General features: G+C 44.9%; 1 protein-coding gene, 1 long non-coding RNA gene and 1 other non-coding gene across 6 annotated transcripts in view; 2 read left to right on the forward strand and 1 right to left on the reverse strand.

Moving 5' to 3' along the window:
- Positions 1–23,427, reverse strand: part of CTPS1 (CTP synthase 1) — a 37,149-nt gene extending 13,722 nt beyond the window's left edge. Inside the window, exons 1-7 of one of the 4 annotated variants that reach the window (XM_045548104.1) lie at positions 23,304–23,427; positions 9,871–10,049; positions 8,201–8,371; positions 5,812–5,912; positions 4,938–5,054; positions 3,567–3,650; positions 2,949–3,029 (exon numbers count right to left, since the gene is read on the reverse strand). In XM_045548104.1, coding sequence (XP_045404060.1) covers positions 2,949–3,029; positions 3,567–3,650; positions 4,938–5,054; positions 5,812–5,912; positions 8,201–8,371; positions 9,871–10,036 — 720 coding nt within the window. In that variant the 5' untranslated portion in view covers positions 10,037–10,049; positions 23,304–23,427. Of the gene's footprint in view, positions 1–2,948; positions 3,030–3,566; positions 3,651–4,937; positions 5,055–5,811; positions 5,913–8,200; positions 8,372–9,870; positions 10,050–12,473; positions 12,697–12,748; positions 12,894–13,220; positions 13,431–23,303 lie in introns of those variants that run through there. The other 3 variants (XM_045548103.1, XM_045548105.1, XM_045548106.1) reach the window with 3 other exon arrangements.
- On the forward strand, positions 237–298 carry LOC123636231. The gene has a single exon (XR_006734428.1). It is a non-coding gene; the product is annotated as a U7 small nuclear RNA (small nuclear RNA).
- Positions 22,544–24,373, forward strand: LOC123635685. Its single transcript, XR_006734188.1, has 3 exons — positions 22,544–22,684; positions 23,392–23,512; positions 24,066–24,373. It is a non-coding gene; the product is annotated as an uncharacterized LOC123635685 (long non-coding RNA).
- The last annotated feature ends 1,640 nt before the right edge of the window (positions 24,374–26,013 follow it).

Raw genomic sequence — 26,013 nt, forward strand, 5'->3', positions numbered from 1 at the left:
ATTAGCAGCTAATCTATTATAAAAATGAGGCAAAAATCCTTAAAAAAAAAAAAAAATCACAATCCAAACCACAGATGGCATTTAAAAAAAAATCATGTCCAAGGAGGACCTATCCCAGGAACTCATGAAACAGTGGTTCTCAAACGCAGACCCATACTGGAACCACTCAGAGGAACTTATAAAAATCCAAAAGCCCATGCTGTACCCCAGATCACTTAAGTTAGAATCTCTAGGCATAGTGTTATAGCTCTTTTAGAATTAGTCTAGCAGGTTTTCTGGTCCTCGCTGGAAGACCTCCTATTATATAAAAAATAATTTTTAAAAAAATCTCTAGGAGTAGGAGGTAGGCAGCAATATTTTTTAAAGCTCCCTGAATGATTCTGATGTGCAGCAAAGTTTGAGAACCACTGCAATAGGAAATTTAAGAATGGAATTTGCCACAGAAATAAATTAGAGGAAAAAAATCACTTCAGTGGATGCAGACTTGATAAAAATTCAAAATCAATTCATACTAAAAATTCTTGGTTAATTAAGATTATCGAAAGTTTAAAAATATAAAAAACCAACAGTAACATCACATGATTTAACATTAAATATTAATGTTTAATATTTAAAGTCCAGAAAAGGCAAGAATGACCGCTATCACTACTTCTATTCAAGGATGTACTGGAGATATTTGCCATTACAATTAGATAAGGAAAAAAAAGAACTGGAAAACAAGAAAAAAGTGCCAATGAATAATGCATGCAATGTCATTGATTATCGCAATATTGAAGCGACTGGAGCTCATCCAATGCCAGACCCCCTGTACCACAAGCCATAACTACAGCTTCAACTGCACAAGAGACTGATTTCAGGAACATTCTTCCTGAGAGACCACCGGCCATGAGCTGCTGCGTACTTGGGTGCCTTCATGCACCTGCTTCACCCTCTGAGGCACAGGGCCTAATTGTGATATATTTACACAGAAGTTTCCACCCCAGAGTGAATATGGGTCATATGTAACATGCAGAAATAAAGCTTTCCTTTTCTACAAAAAAAAAAAAAAAAAAATCATTGCTTATTCATAAAAACCAAGAGAATTTACAGGTAAATAATTAGACTACATAGAATTTTAGTAAGGATGCTAGGCCATAGATCAATGGGCAGAAATCAACAGGGCTTTCTACATGTGGACCATATCTAATCAGGAAGTGCCATTCACTGTTGTAACAAAAATTATAAGTTGCTATAAATAAATCCAAACAACTTTATGAGGATTAATGAACCTAAAAAGCACCTTCATAAAGAAAAGTATAGGATATTATAAAAAGATAGTCCTTTCAACAAATGGGGCTGAGACAACCAGAGATCCACATAAAGAAAATTTCAACCCTAATCTCACACTATACACAAAAATAAACTCAAAATGGATCAGGTAAGTCCTAAAACTATAAAACTTTTAGAAGAAAATAAGAAAATCTTCATGACCTTGGTTAAACAAAGAGTTCTTAGATATGACAGTGAAAGCAAAGTCAATAAAAGAAAAAACAGATAAATTGGACCTCATCAAAATGTAAAAGCTTTGTGCTCCAAAAGGCACTATTAAGAAAATGAGAGGACAAACCACAGGTGGGGAGAAAATATGTGCGAATCATACACGTGATAAAAGACTTGTATTCAGACTACATAAGGAATTCTTTTAGCTCAATTAAAAAAACAGGCAAAAGATCTAAAATTGAAGTATGGAAATTTAAGTGCTCGTTACATTTTTGATAGTAAGTAACTCTAATGACAACTTATTCTGCTACAGAACTGAATTCCCTTCACTTGCTAGAACAGAAATATCTAAAATAGTTAAAGTGCATGGTAAAGGGCTGTTGAGCACACTAAGATTACTCCGTGTTCCACCTGCTCCGTGAGAAGCAGACTCCTTTGACTGAGCTCACGCCCAGGAGCCCTGACCCCAGGCCCTCACACCCTGAAGCTTGGGACCAAAAGCTTTCCTCTCGCTCTGTTTGTGGAAATGCCTGGCCAATGATTTTAACTGCTTTCTATTTACCTCCACACTCCTCATAATCTTGTAAATAAATGGACTGCTCTTACTGTAACCCTGCTGCTGCTGCTCCCCTCTCTGGGCCAGCTGGGCTCTCCTACTTAGTCTCCTGACCCTCAAATAACCTAGAAGTGAAATAAACTCTCCATAGTCTAATCTGCATATTCCTTGACCCCAACTTCCTTTCTACTCTCCTTCAGCCAAACCTGGCCAAAGCCACAATCTCAGCTTACCACCACTAGAATTCTCATACTAAATACTACACTTTAGATACATTGCAGGTTCCAAAATGTTGGGTTTCCCATACCATAGCTACAGTGACTATGCATGAGAGCCTACAGCACCCTAGATTTCAGGCACCAGAAGCATAAAGTGGAGTAAGGTGGTCCTCGCCCTCCAGAAGCTTGCAGTCTGTGAGGGAAGACAAACATGGACACACACGCACAGCAGACACACACACACACACACAAGGGACAGGAGGATGGGCTCACCAAGGAGCCCAAAGAAGGATGTGTTAACCCTGAGGGTTGAGGGCCAGGAGTTTCTCAGACAACACTATGTCCTCATTAGCCCCCAAGGATGAAAATGAGTAGACTGCCAGGCCAATGGGGAGAGGGGACACGGATTCCTGACAGAAATCGGTCAGTGCACTAGGGGAACTGAAAGACATTCAGCCTGGTGGAGCATAAACTACAAGGGGTGGGCAGAGAGGAGGCAGGAGGGATCCAAGTGCGTTCGGGGAACCGTGAAGCAGGTGAAGGTGAATCAGAGCCAATGGCAATCGGTCCTTCTAGGGAACAGGTGACTGTCTCCCATTACAAAATAACAACAAGCCTCATGAAACTGATCAAGAGGCTTTAGCATAATTAGAAGCAAAAAAAATGACCTACACAGAGATGGAATTTCTACTTACTTGCTCAGGTTCAACGTGGCAGAACATCGATATTTTCTCTTTCACTGAGGTGTCAAGAGGATTTGAGCACCTGCACACAACCTGGCAGTAAAGAAAATAAGACGGTTTAATAGAAGGAATGAATTACACAACTGTGGAGGCAGGGTGGGGGTTCCTGATTGAAATGAAGACAGACATCACATTGTTAAGAGGAATGAAAATGTTAATTCTCAGCACAATGCACGTAATTCATAAAAATATTATTGTCTGCTTTCAAAACTGAAATCCTAAATCCCAAATTGGAAAAATGGTAGTACAAATGAACAGATAATGATCTACGAAGCTAACTAGGCTTTTCCTCTTTAATTAACGTTCATGAGCAGCAAGGAAAAGGAGAGTAAGTGAAGGACTGAGAGGAGACATAAGGCAGAGAGGAGAGTACAAGACCTCACACGAGCCAGGTAAGAAGATCTCAAATCTCACAACAATAGCCCTGGTTCAGAGCACTAAACCTCTCTCTCCCATCGTCAATTACCATCAAGAGCATGCTAAGATGACAAAGGTCTTCTCTGTCATGGAGGAGTGATTTTAATTAGACGTAAAAGATCATGCTGAAACCAGGTAATCAAGAAATCTTACCAGGTCTGGAGAAAGCCCAAGCCCTCTAAGTTCTCGGACACTATTCTGGGTGGGTTTAGTCTTCTGTTCCCCTGTTGAACTTGGCTGTTTTACAAAAGAAAAAACAAGTCACTTTCTCTAGGATAAAGAATTTAAGTATGAGTTTTCCCTGAACCCCTTTTAAAAGAGAAATAGAATTACTTTTGTCAAAGTTACAAGCGCATGTATTTTAGAGTCCCATAGTTGTACAGGATTTGTCCTAATGCATGGTGGTTTCCCACCCTCTGCCACTTTCCAAACGCTAGAAACAACTGCTCTTCAACTCTTTTAATTGATCCCTCTGGCATGCTTTACTGCTAATTCCTGACATTTAGTTTGAGGCATTTTCTATTTTCTACTAATTACCCTGTTAAATGAGGACCCCGCCTCTCTCATTCCCCTGCCACACTACACACCCTTCCGTGCCTGCAGCCCTCTTCAGGGTTGACATACTTTTGAATATCTAAATACTGTACACTGGGAGGCCAAGGTGGGAGGATGGCTTGAGGCCAGGAGTTTGAGACCAGCCTAGGCAACAAAGCAAGACTCTGTCTCTACAAAAAATTAAAATAAAAAAATTAGCCGGGCATGATGGTACAGACCTATAGTCCCAGCTACCTGGGAACCTGAGGCAGGAGGATTGCTTGAGCCCAGGAGTTCGAGGCTGCAGTGAGCTATGATCATGCCACTGCACTCTAGCCTGGGCGACAGAGTGAGACCTTGACTCTAAATAAAACAAACACTTCTTTGTGAATTTAACTTTATTACAATCATACTATTTTAAAAGATCAAATGGAAATTCAAAAAATTAAAATCAGGGCAGGTATAAATAACGTTGATAGATTGACCACGGGCATCTGTCTTTACCACATGGTATAATAGAGTAAAGGGGTTGTTCTTAAAGACAAAAATCCACAAAGACAAATATTGTAAAGAGTCAACAGTGACAAAAATTAGGAAGGGTCTCGCTCTGTCGCCCAGGTTGGAGCGCAGTGGCGTGGTCATAGCTCACTCACTGCACCCTCGAAATCCTGGGCTCAAGCAATCCACCCACCTCAGCCTCCCGAGTAGCTGGGACTATTTTTCTGTTTTTTGCTATAGAGACGGGTGCTGTAGCCCTGGCCGGTCTCAGATCCCTGGCGGGTCTCAGATCCCCGGCCTCAAGTGATCCTCACGCCTGGAGGCTCAAAGTGCCGGCATGGGATTGCAAGGCGTGGTGAGCCACCCCCAGCCAAGAAGTTCTTTATTCCCAGCTTCCTGCACGTCAAGTATTGCAAACTACTAGGTACAAGCGAAAATCAACCTTTCCTTCCTCCTAATTTCCCCAAAGTATAACTCTGACAAACGTCTTACCTGAGGAACTAGACTGACATGGATATTACAAAAGTTCTCCTTCTTGACCTTGAACTGGAACTGACGGAAGGCCTCAATGAAGGGCATGCTTTCTATATCCCCCACAGTGCCACCAAGCTGGAAGAACAAAGTCATTTTAGAGGGAAGCACTAAGCTCTTCTCTGGCGGTTTAGTTTTCTAACTGCTCTGTCATCTTGATTCAGGGATCATTAACAGTGTGACACAGACTTTCTACAACAGTTAACAGTGATTAGACATTTCTTTGTGCTAAAAGGTTACTTTTTTGGACAGGCTCATCGTGCCCCAAGGTTATTATGGGTCTTTCCACATCATTTCAAGAAAAAGGGCAGGTGAGAGAGGGACCAGGAGTTTTATTTGTATGAGAATCACAAAGCAAAAAAATCTAAATCTCCTTAGATAAGCAACAGTAACTTTTGTACTAAAAAGCATCAGTTATAAACTGCTGGAATTTTCGAGTCTCCTGTTATCAGAGGAACACTGAGATCCAACAGCTAGGATCAGAAGAGCAGGAATACCGAAACTGAAACCAAATGAAGTTCCTGCCAAAGGAAAGCAAAAGATCTACCGACTTTCTCCAAAGATGGATAAAGATGTGTCACACCACTCTTATCGGTACACTTAGTACTATGTGAATCAATAAATGCTAAAAAAAGAAGTATTGTTTGGACAAAGTACTGCTTTCTGCTGAGTGGCCATTCCACGACTGTCACTGTGCCCGTACCTGCCACGTTGCAAGATACTGCACTGACAGAGACAGGAAGGCAAAGTTTCACTAGAAATTGTCCTATCAGCTGTCGATGGCTGACTAAGGAGATGACTAACACCTGTTCACATATGCGGCGATCATACAAACCTCAATCACACACACTTGAGGTTCCAGCCCATCTTCATCCACCGGTATCAATGCCTGCCTCATCACCCACTCCTGGATGGCATCTGTGATGTGAGGGACAACTGGGAGAGAGAAAAGAAATATGCAACTGACACTCATCCATCAGCACTGATTGAGGCAAAACACTTATTGTTAAAGCAAACTGCTGCTCTCTTTGCCTGGACAGAGTAGCAATGGGGTCATAAAAATACTTTTGAGGCCTCCTTTAATTGGCCTCAACTAATCTTTCCCAGATTTCCAAGTTGTTGCTGGAAACCCTGCAAGACAGTAAGGCCCAAAGTGGTGTCCCAACCACATCAGAGGCCACCGTCCTGGCCACACATCAACACAACAGACTGTGGCCACCCCTGCTGCTCACAACCAAGGCGGAAGGTGGGCATACCACACCTGAGTGCTCTTCTAGAAACAAGTGCCTGCCAGGACCCTGTTCCATGTTTCCAGTTTACCAAAGGGTAGACAATCCACTGCAGAGACGGTACAATTAGCAGAATGGCTACGAGCACAGAATCTGGGGTCAGGATGTCTGGATTCACATCTCAGTTCCACCACTCATTTAGTTGTAGTCTTTGGGCAAATTACTTCACTATCCTTAAGCTTGTTTTCCCCATCTGTTAAGTGGAGGTAATAACTTCTACTTCACAAAACTGTGGAAATTTTATGACAGCACTTGTAAAATGCTCAGAGTGCCTAGCATCTCAGTGCTCAACAAATGCCAGCTACTGCTCAATGCTTTTTAAAAACCATAGTTATTGGGCTCAGACTGCAAGTTCCTGAGGGCTGACAACTACTATTTAATTCCAGTCACTGGAGTTAAACAGCAGCGCCTCAAGCACAAGGATATTCATTATCTGGTTCCATACACAGCAGCCCAAGTGATCTCTTAAAATGCAAATCAGAATTCATCACTCCCATGTTTAAACTTTTCAGTGGCTTCCCAGTGCTCTGAGCAAAGTCCAAACTCCTTGGCCAGGTAGAACCTGGCTGTGGTCCCCGTCATCGGCCTCTCTGACCATCCCCCTTCGTCACTGTGCCTCAGCCACCCTGGCCTCCCATCTGTTCCTTGACCAACCAAGCCTTTTGTGGCCTTGAGCCGCTGCACTTGCTGTGCCCTCCTCCTTCCGTCCTTCTTCCATCCTCCCCATGACTGGCCTCTGCCGGGCGGCTCCCTGACTGTCTGTCCAAAGTGGCTTCCCCAGCCACTCTTTCTCTCCTCACACGTTCGTCTCCTTCACCGCTCCTAGCAGACGTTTCTCTTTATCTGTTAGTCGTCTGTTTCTCCCACGGGAAACCTCCATGCAGTGACCTCGCTGGTCTTGTGAATCACTCGCTTTACCAGCACCAGCGAGGACCTGACCGTGGTGAGCATTTGATACATATTTTATGGACAATGAATAAATGAATGAACGCATTGGAGACCTAGGACAACAAACTGTACGATCAAAATCATTTTATTCCTAATTGACCCTTTCTATGTGTCAGGAACTCAGGGAAACACTTTATTGACTTAGCTGCTTCAATCCTCCTAACAACCCACAGAAGTGGATGTGATCTTCACTTTACAGGAAAGGAAACCATACCTCAAAGAAGTTAACTAATCCGCCCATGTTCATAAAGCTGGTAAGTGGCAGAGCTAAGATCCAAATGTGACCCAACTAGACCAGAGCCAGCGAGCAGTGTGACCCTCAGCTTTCAGTCCAGTGGAGTCTGAAGCCAACAACAGATTTGCTCTCATAACTCAAATGAAAGCCACCGTTCGGCGACCCCAAAATTTGAGCTGCTGCCATTTTTCTAAACCAGTGGTTTTCCAATCCCACCTTTTTAAAGCAGCAAAATACTCTTCTCAAATGAACACTTATGCAAAACAGCAAATAGATATAAGTGAAGCTGTGCAGGTAAAAGCACGGGAGGACCCAGAAACCCACTTCTCAGACTCACCCAGCCCATATGCCACTGATGAAAACCGGCGTACACAACAGATGTTCCCTTCCTTATCACTGGCTACAGTCAGTCCCAGATGCACAACCTGCATGCCACCTGGCTTAATGCTCTCATCTAGGTATCTTCACCACTTCACACTCATCACTGACTGAAAACAGCAGCTCTCTGGACTCAAATCATGCTGCCTTGGCTGGACTGACAAGCTCCTGGGCCATCTGCAGAGCAGCAATGGCCTCCTCAAATTCTTTTTTTAGTAAATGCCTATACAATTCTGTATATCCAACTGCAGGCATGTTTCAGTAACAATACCTTGACAGTTTCATGCTGACATCACAGAAAATGTAAATGTTTGTACTCAAAAGACATTAAACTGGTTAAGATTTTTTAACCTTAACGGTAAATCCAGTCTTACCTTGAACGGTTTTCCCCAAGTAATCTCCTTTACGTTCCTTGTTTATGACGTACTGGTATATCTTGCCAGTGGTCAGATTATTGTCCTTTGTGAGGCGAATGTCAAGGAACCGCTCATAGTTACCCAGGTCAAGGTCTACTTCCCCACCATCATCCAGCACAAAAACCTCACCTGCAGTGAACAGGGCAAACATTTAGGGAAGTGAAAGTACATATACCGTGGCATAACTTGAATCCTGAAATACAAACATTCAGATAGAACAAAGTCTGCATTAACTTGATATGAACCAGAGAAATTTATTTCTAGAAAACTAATTGCGACACAAAAAAAGAAAAATTATCAATCATTTTCCAAGCTAACATCCGACTTCTGGCCTGTCAACAAACTCACGCTTATTCAGGAAGAATTATAAAACAGTATAAAATGGAAGGAGATGGATGACAGCCCAGAAGGGTAGGAATATACAGCACTTTACAATAGTACGGCATCTGCTGCCCAGAGAAAAAGAACTTTCAGAAAAGTCTCCCAATTGAGCATAATAAAGTTTAAAGTATGATAAAAGTATGATTTGATTCAAAACTTACATAACATACATACATATGATGTTTGTGCTGATTATAAAAATTAGCTTCTCAACTATGCTTTAGTTCTCAACAAAGTTGGGAAACTGCACAAGTTCCCCCCATTCCTTTGTTTCACATTCATTCCTTGAAACTTCATTCTTGAAACTGTGCCCAGAATGATTCAATCCTACCATCACAATAGGAGACAAGCTCAAAAATAAGAGAGAAAAAATGCCTTATTTTTCCCCTCGGAGATAACTAATCCTCTGCTCAAGATTTTTGTATAAATATCACTCCAGTATATGGATCTTCTCTTGACACTGTTTGTTACCTGAGGACTTTTACTCCAGTGACACTAATCTTTATAGACTTTTACCTCAGCCTAAGACAGTATGAGTATGAATACAGAATTTAAAAACTTAAGAGAGATGTTTTTCCTACCTTCCCTTAAAGGTTTCAACTTTTCACTCACCTCAAAGATCTTCATTTATATTATCCAAAGTATTAGCAAACTAGAATCCCAAACTTACAGCTCCTTCAAATCCAGTGTCTAGCTGTTGCTTGCATCCCTGCAAAGTGGTCCTTTAGCCTCTCCGTTTCAACATCTTACCAAAGATAATTCGACAACTTCTTGAAGTCAGTCACCCCACTCCTGGAGGGTGCTTGTTATTATAAAAGTCTTCCTTATATTGGGCCAAAACCTATCTCCTTACAACTTCTATCCACTTACCCTATTTCTCAAAGAATAAGCATACTCCCTCTTCTCAAATAGTCAGAAGAATGTAATTATGTCACTAGATGTCTTTTTTCAAGAGAAGTGACAAACTTTCATTCAGCCACCAAAAAGATCATTTTTATTACAGACAACTCTAAAGTCTAATCACTGCATTGCTGATTAAGACATCTGCTTCTTCCTGTCTAGGTGAGAAAAGTATCATTCTGCTACACTGAGAACCTTTTTAGAGGACAGAAAACGGAAGTTATGCAAAATGTACACAGAATTCCCAAGGGCTGGAGGAAAGGAAGGAAAGGAGGGAGGGAACGAGAAAGAAAGAAGAAAGAAAGAAAGAAGAAAGGGAGAGGGAGGGAAAAATGCATTTTGCTTACCATGCTCATATGGAGAAAATGTTCCTGCATCAATGTTAATGTAGGGATCAATTTTAATTGAAGTTACATGTAAACCACATGACTTCAGTATTGTGCCCACACTGCTGGCAATGATTCCTTTTCCAATTCCTGATATAACACCACCGGTAACTAGAATGTACTTCATTTTACTTTTTGACCTGGAAGAAGAAAAAATTACAAATAAAATAAATATATCTCAACAAAGCAAACTCATCTGGGTTCAAATATTGGCTCTGGCAATTAATAATACTAGCTATGAACCCTCTTAGAGCCTCTCAGTTTCTTCATCTGTCACATGCCTTCGGAAGGTTCTTGTCAGGTGTAAATAGCGTAACAAATGTTTCTTGGATCACTAAATGGCTTTAGTCAAATATGGGTAGAAAAACAACTGCTACTCAAATAATGTAGCTTTTGTTCAAAGCTTTGACAACTAAGAACCTCAAGAGTCAACCTAATAAAACAAAAATCAAGAAACCAGCTCCAAGCTGGTTGATAGTACACTATCCCCCAAATGTTGGCTGACATCACAGCCAGACACTGGAATACCAGGCAGGTGCCTCATTATTTTCCCTATATGGGAAAAAAATTTCAAGCTTGGATAAGCACTCCAATTCTCCACCAAAGAAATAATGTCTTTGACTAAACTACAATGTATTGCCAAGAAAACACAGCTTCTCTAGGTTATGGAAGATAGACTAAAAGGAAAGAACTTCAAAACTTAAAAGTAGGTGCAGCTAAACCTAAAATGCTTTTAATTAAAGGTAGTTCTCGTCTGTAATTTAACAGCTTACTCCTTGCCAGCAATCACTCCCAGGTATGCCATGAACAGAGACTATATAACCTGGGAGAAAGGAACATCGGATAATAAACCAGTGTAAAGCACATCATGGGCAGAGGACTCAAGAGGGGAGAGTAGATTAAATCCAAAGAGCAGTACAGTCAAGGCAGGAAATGAAGCAGCAGATTTGATGAGGTATGAAAGAGGTAGATGTAAGGACAGCACAGACAAGAGGTGAGGAGACAGTGACAGCTCACTAGGGAGGATTTATCACTTGTCCCCAGCTTCAGAGGCCCAGGAACATCATTTGATCAGCAAAGCCAAATGTGACCAAAATGAGAAACACAATCGCCAAGTAGCACAAAGTGCTTACTTTGGCATGGTCAGGATATTTTCCTCCTCCAGGAACGTTCCACGTGAAGCCAAATTATAATAAAAATAAGCTAAGAAAAGAACAAGAAAACTGGGGGGGTCTCTTTGAAGCATTCCCCCATCCCACTCCCCCCTCAGAGCAGGAATGAACACACTTGGCAAGTAAATAAAATGCTCAGAATGTCTTCCTCCTGGGACAGCCAGAAGACACTGTCTTGCTCATTCTGTACTCTGTTGCAGCATTTCCAAAAGCGCTACTTCTTGGTTTCTGCAAAATGCATAACAGTCCCAAAAAGGGTTTTACGGATAGATAAATCAGAGAAATGCTGATTAAACAAAGTCATTGGTTTCTTTAAAGACCTCTGGGAGCATTAAATAAGTTAACCCACACTGTGATCTCCCAAGAGGGCTACACAGGATGCAGTTTCCCCAAATTTATTTGACCGTTAAGTCTCTATTATTTGGGGAATACTGTCACCTTACAGTACTTTACTGACACATGAACATCAGACTTCGCTACATTTTAGATATGTTCTAACCAAACAGACCCCTTACTGAGACTATACCCTGCTCTCATTGACTTAATTTTGGATGTTCCTAGAAATTCCTCAGCCACCCTGAATGGGTTACTTCTATAAAAGACTCATCTCATCCATTTACATTTGATTTGCCCCAATTTTACTAAGAGGGTAACATCTCTGGGGGAGATTCCTGCAGTCCCACAGTGCCTTGCAATAAATATTCCAATGTACACAAAGATCAGGTGGAAGGCTCATTCATTCACATTTATGGACCACCCACTATGTAAGAGGGGCCGTGCCACACAACTTTGGAGGCAGCAAATATTAATCAGATTTGAGCCCAACCGCTCTCAAGTTGCCAACAGTCGAGTTACAGAGACAATACATTTACACATAAATGAGTAATCTAGCCATGGTGGAGAGCAGAGGGAAACATACGAAGGCTATAAAGGGGGAAGAAGAGAGCAGAAAGCTTTCAGAACCAAGAGACATCCCGGGGGTGGGGGAGGATCCACACTGCTGCTGTTTTGCAGGCCTGACTTGCAATGGGCCTTGAAGGACTGACTGTACACTTAAGCAAACAGTGAACAGGCAGCTGAGGGCATCTACAGAGAACAGATGTAGGGCCAAGAAAAAGGTGGTGGAAAATACGTTGTAAAGGTAGGCAAGGGGCCAAATCATGTGCAAACTCAAATGCCCGATGTGAACTTTTTTCTGAAGGTGATCGAAGACATTGGAAGGTTTTTAGGCACGTAAGTAACATAAATAACAATGCATCAGAGAAATTCAACAAAGATTTGGAATAAAAAGCTTCTTTTTCCTTCAATGCTATAAGATAAGTTCCAGCTCCACCACTCGTGTGCTGAGACCACCGTCGAGTCACTCGAGCTGCCGGAAGCCCGGGTTCTCACCTCCGTAAAATGGGGATGAGAATCTCCGCATCGCCCGCGTCACAGGGCTGCTGAGGATTCAAAATTCTAACGAGTGTGGTAGTAAGGGCGCCGCGCAAACGTGAGGACTCTAACACGCCCGCATCCGCTCTCTGGGCCGCCAGGAAAGGAGGGGAGCTGTGGAGCCAAAGGGGCCGGCCCAGGGGGCCGTCGGCACCGCGAGCTCAAAGGCCCCTTCCTCCCACGGCGCGGGGCCGCCCATCCCATCCCCCAGCGCGCGGCGGGCCCGCTCGGACCTGGAACCCGCACCCGGGGAGGCTGAGCCCGGGTCCTGAGGCCCGAGACTCGGGGCGGCCAAAGCAGAGGGGCGGCCACCGGGCTTCCTCGGAGACGGCTGAGCGAAGGGAGCTCCGCGCCTCTACGACCCTCTCCGTCCCACGAGCCACTAGGCTGATGGGGTGCCGCCGGGCGCCGCAGCACCGGCCCCGCAGCCCCTGCAGCCACCGTGCGACCAAGGCGACCCCTCCCCAGCCGCGCCCGGCCACGCGGCCCGCGCGCGGGAGCCGGCACCTCGCCGGCCGGGGCCGCCCGCCCCACTCCCGTTAGGCACGCAGCCCATTGGGCAGGACGCCGAGCCACCTCGCCCCTGATTGGTGGGCAGTGGTGTCTGTCATCCCGGCAGCGGGGCTGTCCCGCGCCGGGCTCAGCTCATGCCGCCGACTCCTGCACGGGAGAACAGTTCTCCCGGGATCCCTGGAGTCAGCCTACCTGAGGCCGGCTTCAGACCCTCCCGTCAGCGACAGAGCTGAGTGGCGACGCGCGCGGAGACCCTGGCCGCCACTGAATAAGCCCGGCCGCATGCGCCGGCAGTCTTTAGCGGAGGCGGGCTCTAGGCGGTGCGCACGCAGAGGGCGGGGCGGGCCCTGGAGGGCGCGGGGCGGAGCCCGACTGCGCAAGCGTAGGGCGGCCGCCGCCGCGGGACTGGGAGTCGGCTGGGCAGTATTGCGGTCTGCTTAGGCTGGGTGGCTTGAGGTGTCTTTGCTTCTCGGTTTCTGTCCCAGTGGTGGTCTCAGCTTCCTCTCTTGAGGGGGAGGAGGCCGTTTTGTGACTCACGCCTGGCAAATCCGTCGCCTGGCTTCGCCTGCCCTGCAGCAGCCCTCTGCAGCTCTGGTCATCCCCGTTCCATCAGAGCTCCCACCTGATGGTCCCACACGTGCGACCTGGGAGCTCCCGGCCGTGCCCCCGAGCCCGTCCCTCCCGCCCGGCGGAGGGACGCTGGCAGTGTTGCCAGGCTGCTAAGAGGGAAGTCCCGAGGGCCGCTCCCTCTTCCCCACATCTGCCCTGACGGCGGCTGCTTTGGGTGGACGAGGGTCCTGAGAAGTTCAGTTTGGTCCAGCTGACAGGCACGGAGCACCGACTCTATGCCACCCTCTGTGCTGGACACCAAGGGTCCCTGTCCTTGGACCGACCGTGTAGTGAGGCAAACTGATGAGCTCCGTACGCTTCATCATGGTCCTTATAGGTGCTGGCTGCTGAAATGCCTGGTGCCCGGGGAGTGAGTGCCCAGCCGGGGACTGACCAACTGGCAGGGCTTGGGGGTTCAGGCAGGGAAGTCTTCCCTGAAAAAGTGACTGCAGCTGAGACCTAAATTGACTCCCTACAGATAGGGAAGGGAGAGATGGGAATAAGAAAGTGAGGCTGAATGAAAAGCCTAAAGGTGAAGAGGCCTGGAAGAGCCTGCTGCAGCTGAGTTCAAAGGTCAGTGTAGCTGACGGGAGAGCGCTGAGGAAGAGATCAGTGTGAAGAGGTTGGCAGGGCCATGCCAGGCAGAGCATTATAGACCAAGTTAAGCATTTTCTTTCTCCTAAGGATAGTGGAAAGCCATAGAAACTTTTGAGGAGAGAGTTTTGCCTTTCTTTTAAATAGTGAATATATGCACATGGTTAATTTTTTTGCCCCAAACATTACACAAGGGTATCCATGAGAAGTAAGTCTCTCTGCTCTGTAGCCAGTACTCCTGTTCTCTTCCCTAGAAACAATTTGCCCCAAGTTCTTTTTTTTTTTTTCTTTTTTTTAGACAATTTTCCTCTATCGCCCTAGCTAGAGTGCCGTGGTATCAGCCTAGCTCACAGCAACCTCAAACTCCTGGGCTCATGCGATCCTCTTGCCTCAGCTTCCCAAGTAGCTGGGACTACAGGCATGCGCCATGATGCCACCCAGCTAATTTTTTTTTCTATTTTTAGTAGAGTCAGGGTCTTGCTCTTGCTAAGGCTGATCTTGAACTCTTGACCTCAAGTGATCCTCCCGCCTCAGCCTCCCAGAGTGCTGGGATTACAGGCGTGAGCTGCCCCAAGTTCTTGGCTGCCCCAAGTTCTTATCTGTCTTCACCGAAGGAGTTAAAGGTATGACATGATCAGATTTGTGTTTCAGGAAAATCACTCCAACGTGGATTCCAAGAAACCAGGTAAGGAGGCTCCTGCAGTGGTCTCTTTTTGAGGCTTCTGGTTCCTTCCAAATCCAGATCACCACTTCTACCCTGACATCCTTCCCAAGCTGCCTTCAGTTGCAAATCTAAAAAACATTTGGGATGTCTTTGAAGGTGCTCTACCACACCTTCTTCCAAAAAGCATTTGATGTTTATCAAAGTGCCTGGGACATAATAGACACTGAGAACATACTTGCTGAAGCAATGGAGATGCTGTAGGAGATACAGTGGGCCATTCACCCCGTCATTCTTCTGGATGACCACTTGACCTTTTTTCTCCTTCCTCAAACTCCTGCCATCTTCCCCATATTCTGTCTCCACTGATGGTCTTGCTTCCCATTTCACAGAGAAAATACAAGCCGTCAAGAGAACTTAGGTATTCATCAACCTACTTGTATCTGTGCACACAAGCTCTGCCTTTTCTCCTGTTACTGTGGACAAACTGCCCATGTTCCTAGAGCTCAACCTCCTCATTGGTTTGAGTCCCATAACCCCTCATCGACTCAAGAATGTCTAGCAGTTCTCTCCACCTGCACCATCAGTTTTTCCCTCTCTACTAGATTAGCATGATGCAAACATGCTACAGTTTCTCCCATCTTCAGACAAAAACCCTCTCTTGATTCTGTATCGTTCTCTAGTTACCCCTCCATTTCTCTGTGTTGCTTCTCAGCACAACTCCGAAAATTGCTGTTTGTACTTGCTGTCTCCAATTTCTTCCCCCTCTCTTGAACTCATTCCAGTCAGGCTACTGCTCATGTAATTCCACTGAAACTTCTCTTTTCAAAAATGAGCCCCTGTGTTCTCAGACCTCTTCACTATACATCAGCCTAGACTCTAATCTCTAATGTCTGTTCACAAGTGCCAGATAAAGACAGCAGTGCAGCTGTATGTGCGTGGCGTGGATGCACACGTGTATGTGTGTGTGTGTGTGTTTGCATATTTGGGCTGCTCCTCTCCCCACCTCGGGCTCGCTCAGTCTCCCTATGGGCTTCTGGGTGCAGCCATACTGCCCTCAGCCTCCAAACTGACCATTTCCCGAACAGCACAGGTGGTCATTTCTTCCTTGGAACGTGTTCTTTACTTGGCTTGTAGGAAGCCACCTTCTCACAGTTTTTTCCTATTTCACAAGCTTCTCCTCCTGGGTCTCGCTTCTTCTGTCCCCTTCCTTTTCCTCTTCCTCACCTGTGAACATTGCTGTGCCCCAAGGCTGAGTCCTAGGATCTCTTCTCTGTCTACAATCATTCTCTAGATGACCTCATTCAGACTCTACTAAATACCATCTGTCATCTGCTATCTCCCAAATTTATATTCCCAGCCTGGACTTCTCTCCTGAACTCCAAGTGCACTTCTGAGCACAGGTCCTGAGGTCGGCCAGGCGCCTTGCCTTCGGGTGGGACAAGTCTGTGACGCCATTTATGCTCTAGGGCGCCACATGGAATCCACCTGAGGCGGGCTTTCTGGAAAGGGCCAGGTGGTCTCTATTGCGACTACTCTACTCTGCCTTCATAGCGCAGAAGTAGATAATATATAAAGGAAATACATGTGACTTATTCTAATGAAACTGTGGCTGTGTTCCACTAAAACTCTTATTCACAGAAACACAGATTTGGTCTGAAGGCCACAGTTTGCCAACCTCTGGGCTAAACACACATCTTTGTCTAGCTTCTTCCCTGCCCTGTGCTTGGCTCTGTCTCTTATAGGCCTCACTGAGAGCGTGCCTCAGTCGTTCCCTTGCACGAGAGCCCCATCTTGGGCTCTGCTCTTAGGGAACCCAGCCTAAGACAGGGCACCTCCCACGTGTCCCACGGCGCCCGATGCTCACCCTGCGGTGCTGATTGCAGCGTGCTGAGGTTGCCTGTTTACTTACTGGTCTCTTCCACACCAGATTGGAATCACTTCGAGGTTACTTGACCTTTCTGTGCCTCAGTTTCCTTATCAGGCACAGTCTTGACCTTTTTACAACCAGCATCTAGAGTATTTAATTCCCACTATTACCCAATGATGCAAGTGCCGTCATTATTACTATATTACAGATGACGAAGCCAAGACCGAACACACGTAAACGCCCTCCCCAGAGCACACAGGAAGGTTCGCTTGGAATCCTCTTTCTGTTTCTGCCCCCTCATTCTGCCCACCACCACATCTTGCTAATCGTTTCCTCACCAAGTCTTCCTTGACTGACTTTTTCCATGTTCACAACAATATGTTGTCACCCTAGTCTGGCATTCTAATAGATTATCTGCATGAGAAATGGGGCAAGAGGGAGACTGCAACTAGTGACAAATTTGTGGGATTTTTTTTCCTCCAGATTTATTTTAAATTTACATTTTATTAGCCTTTAATAGTATATCAATGGTACAAAATTCGAAAGGTGAGAAGGAATACACAGTAAAAGCCTTCCTCCCATACTGTTCCCAGCCACCTAGGGCTCCTCCCAGAAGCAACCGCTATTCCCTGTTTCTTGTTTATCCTTTAAGAGATTCTTTGTGCATGTGTCTAGACCCTTTCTTATTGGCTGTATGTTGTTTTAATATGAGTGTGTTACATTGGATTTTCCTCACTTGAGCTGGCTTTCTTTAATGATGTTATTTAGTGAATTAGTTGGCTATACCCTCACTTTGTTCAAGAAAGGATTTAAAGCCCTGTGTGTGTGTGTGTGTGTGTGTGTGTGTGTGTGTGTGTGTGAAATATGAGAAAAATGAGGCAAAGAAAAATAAGAGTAGGAGCTCTCTGTTTTCAGTGACACTCCATTGCCTTTGGGATAAAGTCAAAACCACACTCTGATTCATGAGGCCATGCACAAATTGGCCTCAGTTTACCTCTCTAGCCACACTGAACTCTTCCGGTTCCCGAACATGCCATTTATTGTCTTTCCCACATCTGGCTCTCTGCACAGATCTCTGCTGGCACATCACCCCCCTTTCCCACCTTTGTCTTACTAACATCACATCTCAGCTTGGCCTTAACGCCCCAAAGGAACTATTCTGAACAGCCTTCCTCTCTCAAGTTGGGGTTGGCACCTTTCTCCAATACTTCTGTTGCTGCCTGGACTTCCCTGAGCATTGCACTTACCAAACTGTATTTTAATAATCCATTTCCTATCCAAATCTCCCACTTGTCTATAAGCTCTGTGAGGTCAGGGACCTGTTTATCCTATATACTGTTGTATGCCCAGTGCCTAGCTGGTCCCAGCACATAGTAGGCATTTGGTAAATATGTGTCCCACAAATGAATGAATTTAGAAATTAAATTAGATCACAAACCTCTTCTGGAAGTGAGTCACAAATTAACTTTTAACTTCCTAGCAACCAAAGTAAAGAGGATCAACACAACCATACAACATTTACTTAAGAGAGGTATCACTTCCTCAAATGACCCTTCACTGACCCCCAGGTCCCTTTACTGGCATCCCTAAGTCTCCCCTATTTTTCCTGGTGGCATTTATCAAAACAGTAATAATTGGTGGGATAATGGGTTAGTTAATGTCTGTCTTCCTCAGTAGACTGTATTTCGTTGATGAGTGTATCCCTGGGAGCTCTCATATTGTGCTCAGTAAATGTTTATTGAATGAATCAAAAAGGACCATTATTCCTGCTACTAAGCTCAGAAATCAGTTTCTCCTGAGTCTTCATGGATATGTAATATAAGGATGAAAGGTCTTAATAACATCCATATAGCAGATATACAGGTGAGGGTCACAGGCCTGTTCCTTATACTGACTCTCAATAAAGGCTGATGGCAGTGCCACAAAGTGTAATGCAGGCAAAGCGCTTTGCCAGTGGGATGCCAGTAAGACACAGAGCAGGGGAGGAGCCACATGAAGGTCTGGCTTATTCAGGGGTAAATTATAAGGCATCTGCTGCTGTTCCTCTACAAAGGTTGTTCTCGAACCTGGATGCTTGGTAAATGTGAGAGACAGTGAATGCAATACCACTCTGAAAAATACATGAAACGAAGCTGTTCTGAATGTGAAGTTAAATTCAGAGGCTTTCAATAAGCAGCTGAGCTTGGGAGTAGAATTCCTCTCCACCTCAGAACTAATTGACGTCCTTCACAGGGAACATGATGAGATGGCAGAATAATCTGATAGAGACATTTGTCTCACGTAGGGCCTGTAACAGTGGGTATTACTATTATGTGTGAGCATGCGATGCAGCGTAATCATACGCTAGTACCTCAATAACACATTTAGGGGAAAATGTATTAATAGTAAAAGAGAAAGAAGCCACTTTATAAAAACATGCTCTCAAATATAAGAATAAAATCTTAGTTGAAAAATAGACCCTACTTAACATCACCACACAACCCATATTTGGGGGAATAGTTCTGATTTCTTACAATTTTATTATTTTCAATAAAAGTAATGTGTTTATATGCATAACTAAATGTGATTTTGTTATTGTACCCCTATGAGACTTTTAATGAAAAGAAATAGGCAAATGAGGAAATGAATACTTTTCAGATCATATGTTCTGACTTTTGGGTTCAAAAAACATACCAGGCTGGGTATAGTGGCTCACGCCTGTAATCCTAACACTCTAGGAGGCCAAGGTGGGAGGATCGCTTGAGGTCAGAAATTCGAGACCAGCTTGAGCAAGAGCGAGACCCCATCTCTACTAAAAATAGAAAGAAATTATTTGGACAGCTAAAAATATGTAGAAAAAATTAGCCAGGCATGGTGGCACATGCCTATAGTCCCAGCTACTCGGGAGGCTGAGGCAGGAGGATTGCTCGAGCCCAGGAGTTTGAGGTTGCTGTGAGCTAGGCTGACTCCACAGCACTCTAGCTTGGGCAAAAGAGCGAGACTCTGTCTCAAAAAAAAAAAAAAAACACACACAGACACACACACATAGCAAACATGACTCATTTCCAGCACCCCCACCTGTGGAACCTAACCAAGCCCTTCAGGCTAGTTAGGTACTCCTCACCTGGTCTGCAGGGCCCTCTCTTCATGCCTTTGTCCCAGCATTTATGACATCCTATTGAGTTGCTCAGATTTGCTTCTTTGGAAAGAAAAAAACTGCCCCTTTTCAGCTCTAGTAGCTACAAGAAAGAATGAATGGTAAAGCCTCCCCCAAACTTCCGCAAGCCTCCAGAACCACCTAAGCATACAGTCTACACAAAAACTGTGCTCATTGTGCAAACGGAGCTTCAAGACAGCTCCCACCACTTGCTTCCAACCAAATGGTGGCCTCTGCACCCTGCCCGTGTCACAGCTCTAGAGGCAGAGCATTCTCTCCACAGCAGCTAGCACAGTGCTGGGCACATAGCAGGCCCTCAATAAATAGTTGATGAACTGAATTAATACTATGAAATTACCTTGTGACTTTTAGTTTCCCCATGGTCTGGCTTTTTTCCACCTATCTGGCCAAGACAAAGGAGCATTCTTTCAAGAAAAGCAATTATTGTCTTTCAGTTGGTGGGAAGACGCTGCGAAGGCCACCCTTACATCAGCCCAGCTCAATAATTCAAGGGTCTCACACATTTCCAGGCAATGTTTCCCCGGGGCGATTTTGTGGGCAGAGGATCACTAAGGGGTCAGTATGTCAATGTTCTCTGGGCACCACTGAACACCTCCCACAGAGCTGAATGACCTAACCTAATGACACAAAGTGGACGGACAGTCAGGAGACTGGGAGATTCAGAAAGATTTCCATCCAGCAAGCACTCATGGAGCAGTAATATGTATATAAAACTCAATAGTCATAATTTCATATTCTAGGGCCAGGCTCCAGACATCTGTATCCAAGATCTATCTAAGAGGTATATTTCTGTCTCCAAAAGTAACAACTCATGTTCCTGTCATTAGTACTATGATCACTTGAAAGGCACCTTTTAAACCTGGGGAAAAACAGGGACTGGTAGGTATGCAGCAACCTCCAAGTTTACATAATTAGCACTTTGATTCCTGTGGCACATGATGAGAGTTTTTAAAATGATCCAACCTTTCAAAATAACTGCATTCAACATATATTTAAGCTGAGCTCAAGGGGATATGGAAAAAACAGCCATCTGTTTGTGGGTTTAAATAACTGAAGATTGACGAGAATGAGGTGGTAGAGGTGATGTTGTTCTAGAGAAAGAGGTTAAGGGCTGGATTTCTGTTTTTCTGCAGTTTAAAAAAAATGTACTTACATTTTGTAAACTGTCTCTGATGTATTACAGACATACAAAAAAGTGTAACAGTCGTAGGTATACAACTTCATGAATTTTACAATATTTGACCACACTCATGTAACCAGCACCCAGACTGGGAAACAGAACATTACCAGCACCCCAGAAGCTACCCTTCCTGTTACCATCCCCCCAGCACAACCACAACCTTGACCTCAGGCACCATAGATTAGTTTTCTCAGGGCTCTTTCGAAAGCTATTAACATAATATGGTTCTCTACTAAAGCTCTGAAATCGCTTTTTCAGAATGGTAAGATTCACAGTATTTTATTTGGCTTCTTTAAGTTGTACCTGTCCCCTCTCTCCCTCCTCCATGCCAGATCCTTTTTCTTTTTAGGTCAACAGATTCTCTTCCTCTGATTCTTACTATGCAAACAAGGCAAAGGAGTCTGCAAAATTGGCATCTACTTCATTAATTCATTTACCAGATATTTATTGGCATCTCCCATGTTCCAGGCACTGTCACAGGCTCCAGGGTTACAAAGACAAGCACACTCCTGAAGTCAGTGTAGTAGTGGGGGAATGTGGTGGGATCCCCCCACTGGGGCGGCACCTAGCCCAGCCAGGTCACCAAAAGGAGCGTCTCAGAGCAATGTCTGTAAGGATGGGCTGACATCAACACAGGGAAGAAGGGAGGCCAGGCTGGTGGTAGGGGGGATTTAGGGGTGCAATGGAGGGAGGGGATCACGTGCTGAGTCACAGAGGCAGGAGGCTCGGTCTGTTCAGGAAACTGCAAACAGTCTATTGCCTGTGAAGGAAGACACAGTGTTGAGAAGACTTCTGGATTAGATGTTAGACTGAACAAACATGGACTTTCCCTCCCAACTCAAACCTCATTAAAACCACAGTAAAGAAATGTTTGAAAAATATATGAATCTATAAAGGCAGGGAGAATAGGAGAGGTGACAGGAGTAAAAACTCTAGAAACAAGAAATCAGATGAATGAATGAAAACTGAGAATACTCAAAAAAAGCTCAAACCCCAGCCAGCAGTGGGGAAAACTGAGGACCCGTTTGATTTCCACTGATGGGGTAAGGGATTGATTATAGGAATCAGACTTTGCATAACTGCAGGAGCAGCTGGGCAGTGAAGATCTGCAGTGGGAATGTGAGATCAAGGAGGGTCAGTCCCAATCCTCCTGAAGAGCTGTCATGGTGGACACAGGAGCTTGCTGGGAAATCTAAGGAGCCAGGTGCGTCCAGCCACTGGGAAGGGGGAACTTGGGGAAGGTCTTTGGGAAACTGCAGCCTCTGTGTAGCCACCTCTTCGGTGGGTCCAAGCCCCTGGTGGTCGACCTGGGGCCACTGTGGCCAACAGGGCCAGAATTTGGGAAGAGCACTCTGCATCTGCCACCACCTTTCCCTTCAGAGAACAACAGCCGCTGCTTCACTTCCGCCTCCCCGTTCTCATCCCCATCCCTCTTTTGGTCAAATCTCACTACGTAAGAAAGGGGCTCCTGGGAAATATTGTTCCAGTTTAACCAACTGGAAAATAAAACTTGCACCAGCACGTGCTGGGGAGCAACAAGATGGAAGGAGCCCAGGAGCAACCGTGCAAGAGCCTGGACACTTGGGTAAGAGAGAAAGAAATCTTATCTTGCTTAAGCTACTGCAACTTTGGGTGTCTGTTCCTTCCACTGAATGCATATCCCAACTAAAACACCCTCTACTTTTCCTCTTGCAAGTATCACTTTTACTTTCTAATCCCTCCAAGTTGCAGACCTACCACTTGCCTTTCACTCTTCATCAGCACCTGGGCTTCCCATTCTGGTTGGCAGCCAGCCACAGTCCGAGCTACGCCTTGCCACTGCCGCCATCAGGGGCTGCGCCAGCCACCACCTGGCTCTTCCTTGCAGGCAGAAGAGAGACTGCTGCCGCTTGCACAGCTCCTGTTCTCTTCTGTGGGGAGCCCCCACCTTTCTGCCTTTCTTGTCTGCTCCCTGAGCTGGCTGCAGGTCTGCTCTTTGCCCTGTAGCCCCCCTCCCCTGGCAACACGCACTCCCTCCAGGGTGGCCTCTTGCATTTCGTGAGGGGCCAGCCCTGCGGAGGGTTTCGAATGCTTAGTGAGCTCCTATGGGCCCAGGCTGCACCCTCCTGCCTGAATCAAAGGCTACCTCGCGCCAGGGCCTACACAGCTAAGCCTCCATGACAGAAACCCAAAAGTGCAGTGGTTTAAATAAGATAAATACTTACCACACGCCTATGTGACAGTCTTAGGGTGATGGTCCTGGCCAACAGGATGACTGTCTTTCTTCCATCTTGGGACTCTGTCTTCCCGCAGGCCGTTGTCTGTATCGCTGTGGTCAGGGCTGGGTTCCTGCCTGTCTGTGTTCACATCCCCACAGGAAGGGGAAGGAAAGGAGGCAAAGGATGAACAGTTTCCTCTGAAGCCGTCCCCCCAGGTAAACTCTATGCGAATGCGAGGAGTGGAGAATAGATGGGAGGGGAGAACCCAAAGCCCACCACGGCCTGGCTGCCACCTCAGCCCTGGAGGACAATTACTCGCTGCTTGCTGCCACCCACTCTGGTGATATTCCTTCCCCGTCCCAAACTCCATTTCTATAAATGAAAAATGGTGTTAACCAGTGTGGCAGATGCCATGATCTCCCTGCCCGTGCCCTCAACTCCCAGGGCACAACACTCTGTCCAGATCCTTTCCTGAAATCCTCACCTAGGGCTCTCTGTGGCTTCCAGAGCCAGCTGTGCCCACGGGGCAGGCCGGATGGACTGGGGAATTAACCACCCTCCCCTGAGCCCAATTCACTTCCATTCATCTCAACCCACAGGAATGCAGGCCGGCTGTGCCAGGCTCTGTAGACACCAGGGACAGAGAAAAGGCTTGAGCTTCCTTCAGCACATGCCGTGCCAGACACAGTCCTGAGCACTTTACCTGCATTCCTCATTTATTTCTCCCCACAGCCCTTTCAGGTTGATTATCTTCTCTCCACTTCACAGGTGAGGAAACTGAGGCTTAGGAAGAAGGATAAGCATCTTCCCAAGTGCCCAGCTTGTAATCAGCAGAGATGGGGTTTGAACCCACGTCTGCCGGGCTGTAAGACCGCTGCTCTCTCTGGCCGTCTAATGAGAGCTGCTACCTGCCCCCAGAGCTTCCAGTCAAGACAGGAACTGGGCAGGTAAGGGAATGGCCAGCACTGCGTGTAAAGCACGTAAAACTGGAGAAATGATGGTTCCTTTTGCCTGCCTGCCGGCTGGAACACATCAGGTGCTAAGCTGAGGAGCCACCACAACATCCCAGGACCACTCACGTCTGGATTGTTGCCTGAGAGGGAAATAAAACTCTACACTTTTAAGCCGCCATGATGTTGAATCTTTTTTTACAGTAATCAAACTATTTTAACTCAGTGCTTTCCAACATTTTTTATCCCCTGGGACATGTGGAAATGGCAGTAGTTAGACTTGTGTACATTAGGGTAAACTCAAGATTTACGAATGTCTGTATAAGACTTGGTGAAAATACTAATTACGTTTTATTTACAGAACATAATTATGAAAAGAAGTGAAAATACAAAGCATTTAGGAATATAGTAAATACTGAATTAGAATAAAACTTCCAGATAACATCTTTTCAAATTTTTATGAGAAATCAGCTTTCTTCCAAGAACGTGCTTTTTTATATTTGATTTTTTTTTACTTGAAATGGCTATAAAATTCCTGATTATGTTTTTTTAATTATGCTCTCTTCAAATCTGTGATCATCACCATCAACAAGAAACTCTGCACAAGTAGGTTCTGCAAGTGGCAACAATAGCTATTATTTCCTTGTAATTGTCAGAACTCCTTTCTTGTCCTTAATAGAATTCGGATCCTTTGAATTTTACTTTAACAATGCAATTGTTCTCTAAATCCAACAGTTCTGCCTTTTCTTTCATTGACAAGATGTAACATTGAAATTTCTTATAATATATAAAGGGCTTTAGAATACAATAGTATTTTTTCTAGTCAAGTATTTTAAAATTATGATAAAGTTTTCTTCAAACATAAATAGATATTGCCCCAGTAGTCTTAATAATTTTTCTTCAGGATTCAAATAATAACTCCAACTTGGTTCACTGGGAAACCATTTGTAACTTCACTTTTGCAAAGGTAAATTTTTCCTTTAAATCTATAAACGCTGTTAGCATTTACTAATATTCTGCGAGGGGTTCCCAAGATTACCCTCAGGCTCAATGATTTGCTAGAACTTACAGAACTCAGAAAAGCTGTTATATTTATGGTTGGAGTTTACTACAGTGAACAGATACAGATTAAAAGCAGTAGAGGGAAAGGTGCATGGTGAAGTCCAGGAAAAACCAGGCTCAAGCTTCTCATCCTCCGGTGGAGTAACACAGAGAGCACCTAATGCTCCCAGCAATGATATGTGAAAACATGGGTGACGTGTTGCCAACCAGAGACGCTCACTTAGCCTTGGTGTCCGGGGTTCTTATTTAGAGGTCTTTCACATAGGGATGGCTGACCTTAGCTACCCAGTCTCCAGCCCCCAGAGGTCAAATTGATGCAGCACTGTGCAAGGTCAGGCATACAAAAGCACTCTTATCAGGCAGGCGATTCCAGGGGCTCAGAGGGATCTTCCAGGAGCCAGTGCACAGAGTTTGGGAAACCCAGGTCTACTGAGTAACCCTTTACTACACATATAAACTTTCACATGATTCTTAGAATTTTTGATCAGGTTCATTAGAGTCTCAAAAATGTCAATCAAGTACATCATACTTTTTTTTTATTTCAGCATATTATGGGGGCACAAAAGTTAACATTACATATATTGCCCTTGCCCTCCTCCCCCAAGTACATCATATTTTGAAGCCAATTACTATCCTTCAAAAAAATTGCAGAGAGTGATTCACACTTTTAAATTTTATTTTTATTGTTTTTTAAGCTCATAAGC

Source organism: Lemur catta, chromosome 3 (assembly GCF_020740605.2).
Source record: "Lemur catta isolate mLemCat1 chromosome 3, mLemCat1.pri, whole genome shotgun sequence".
Lineage (NCBI taxonomy): Eukaryota > Metazoa > Chordata > Mammalia > Primates > Lemuridae > Lemur > Lemur catta.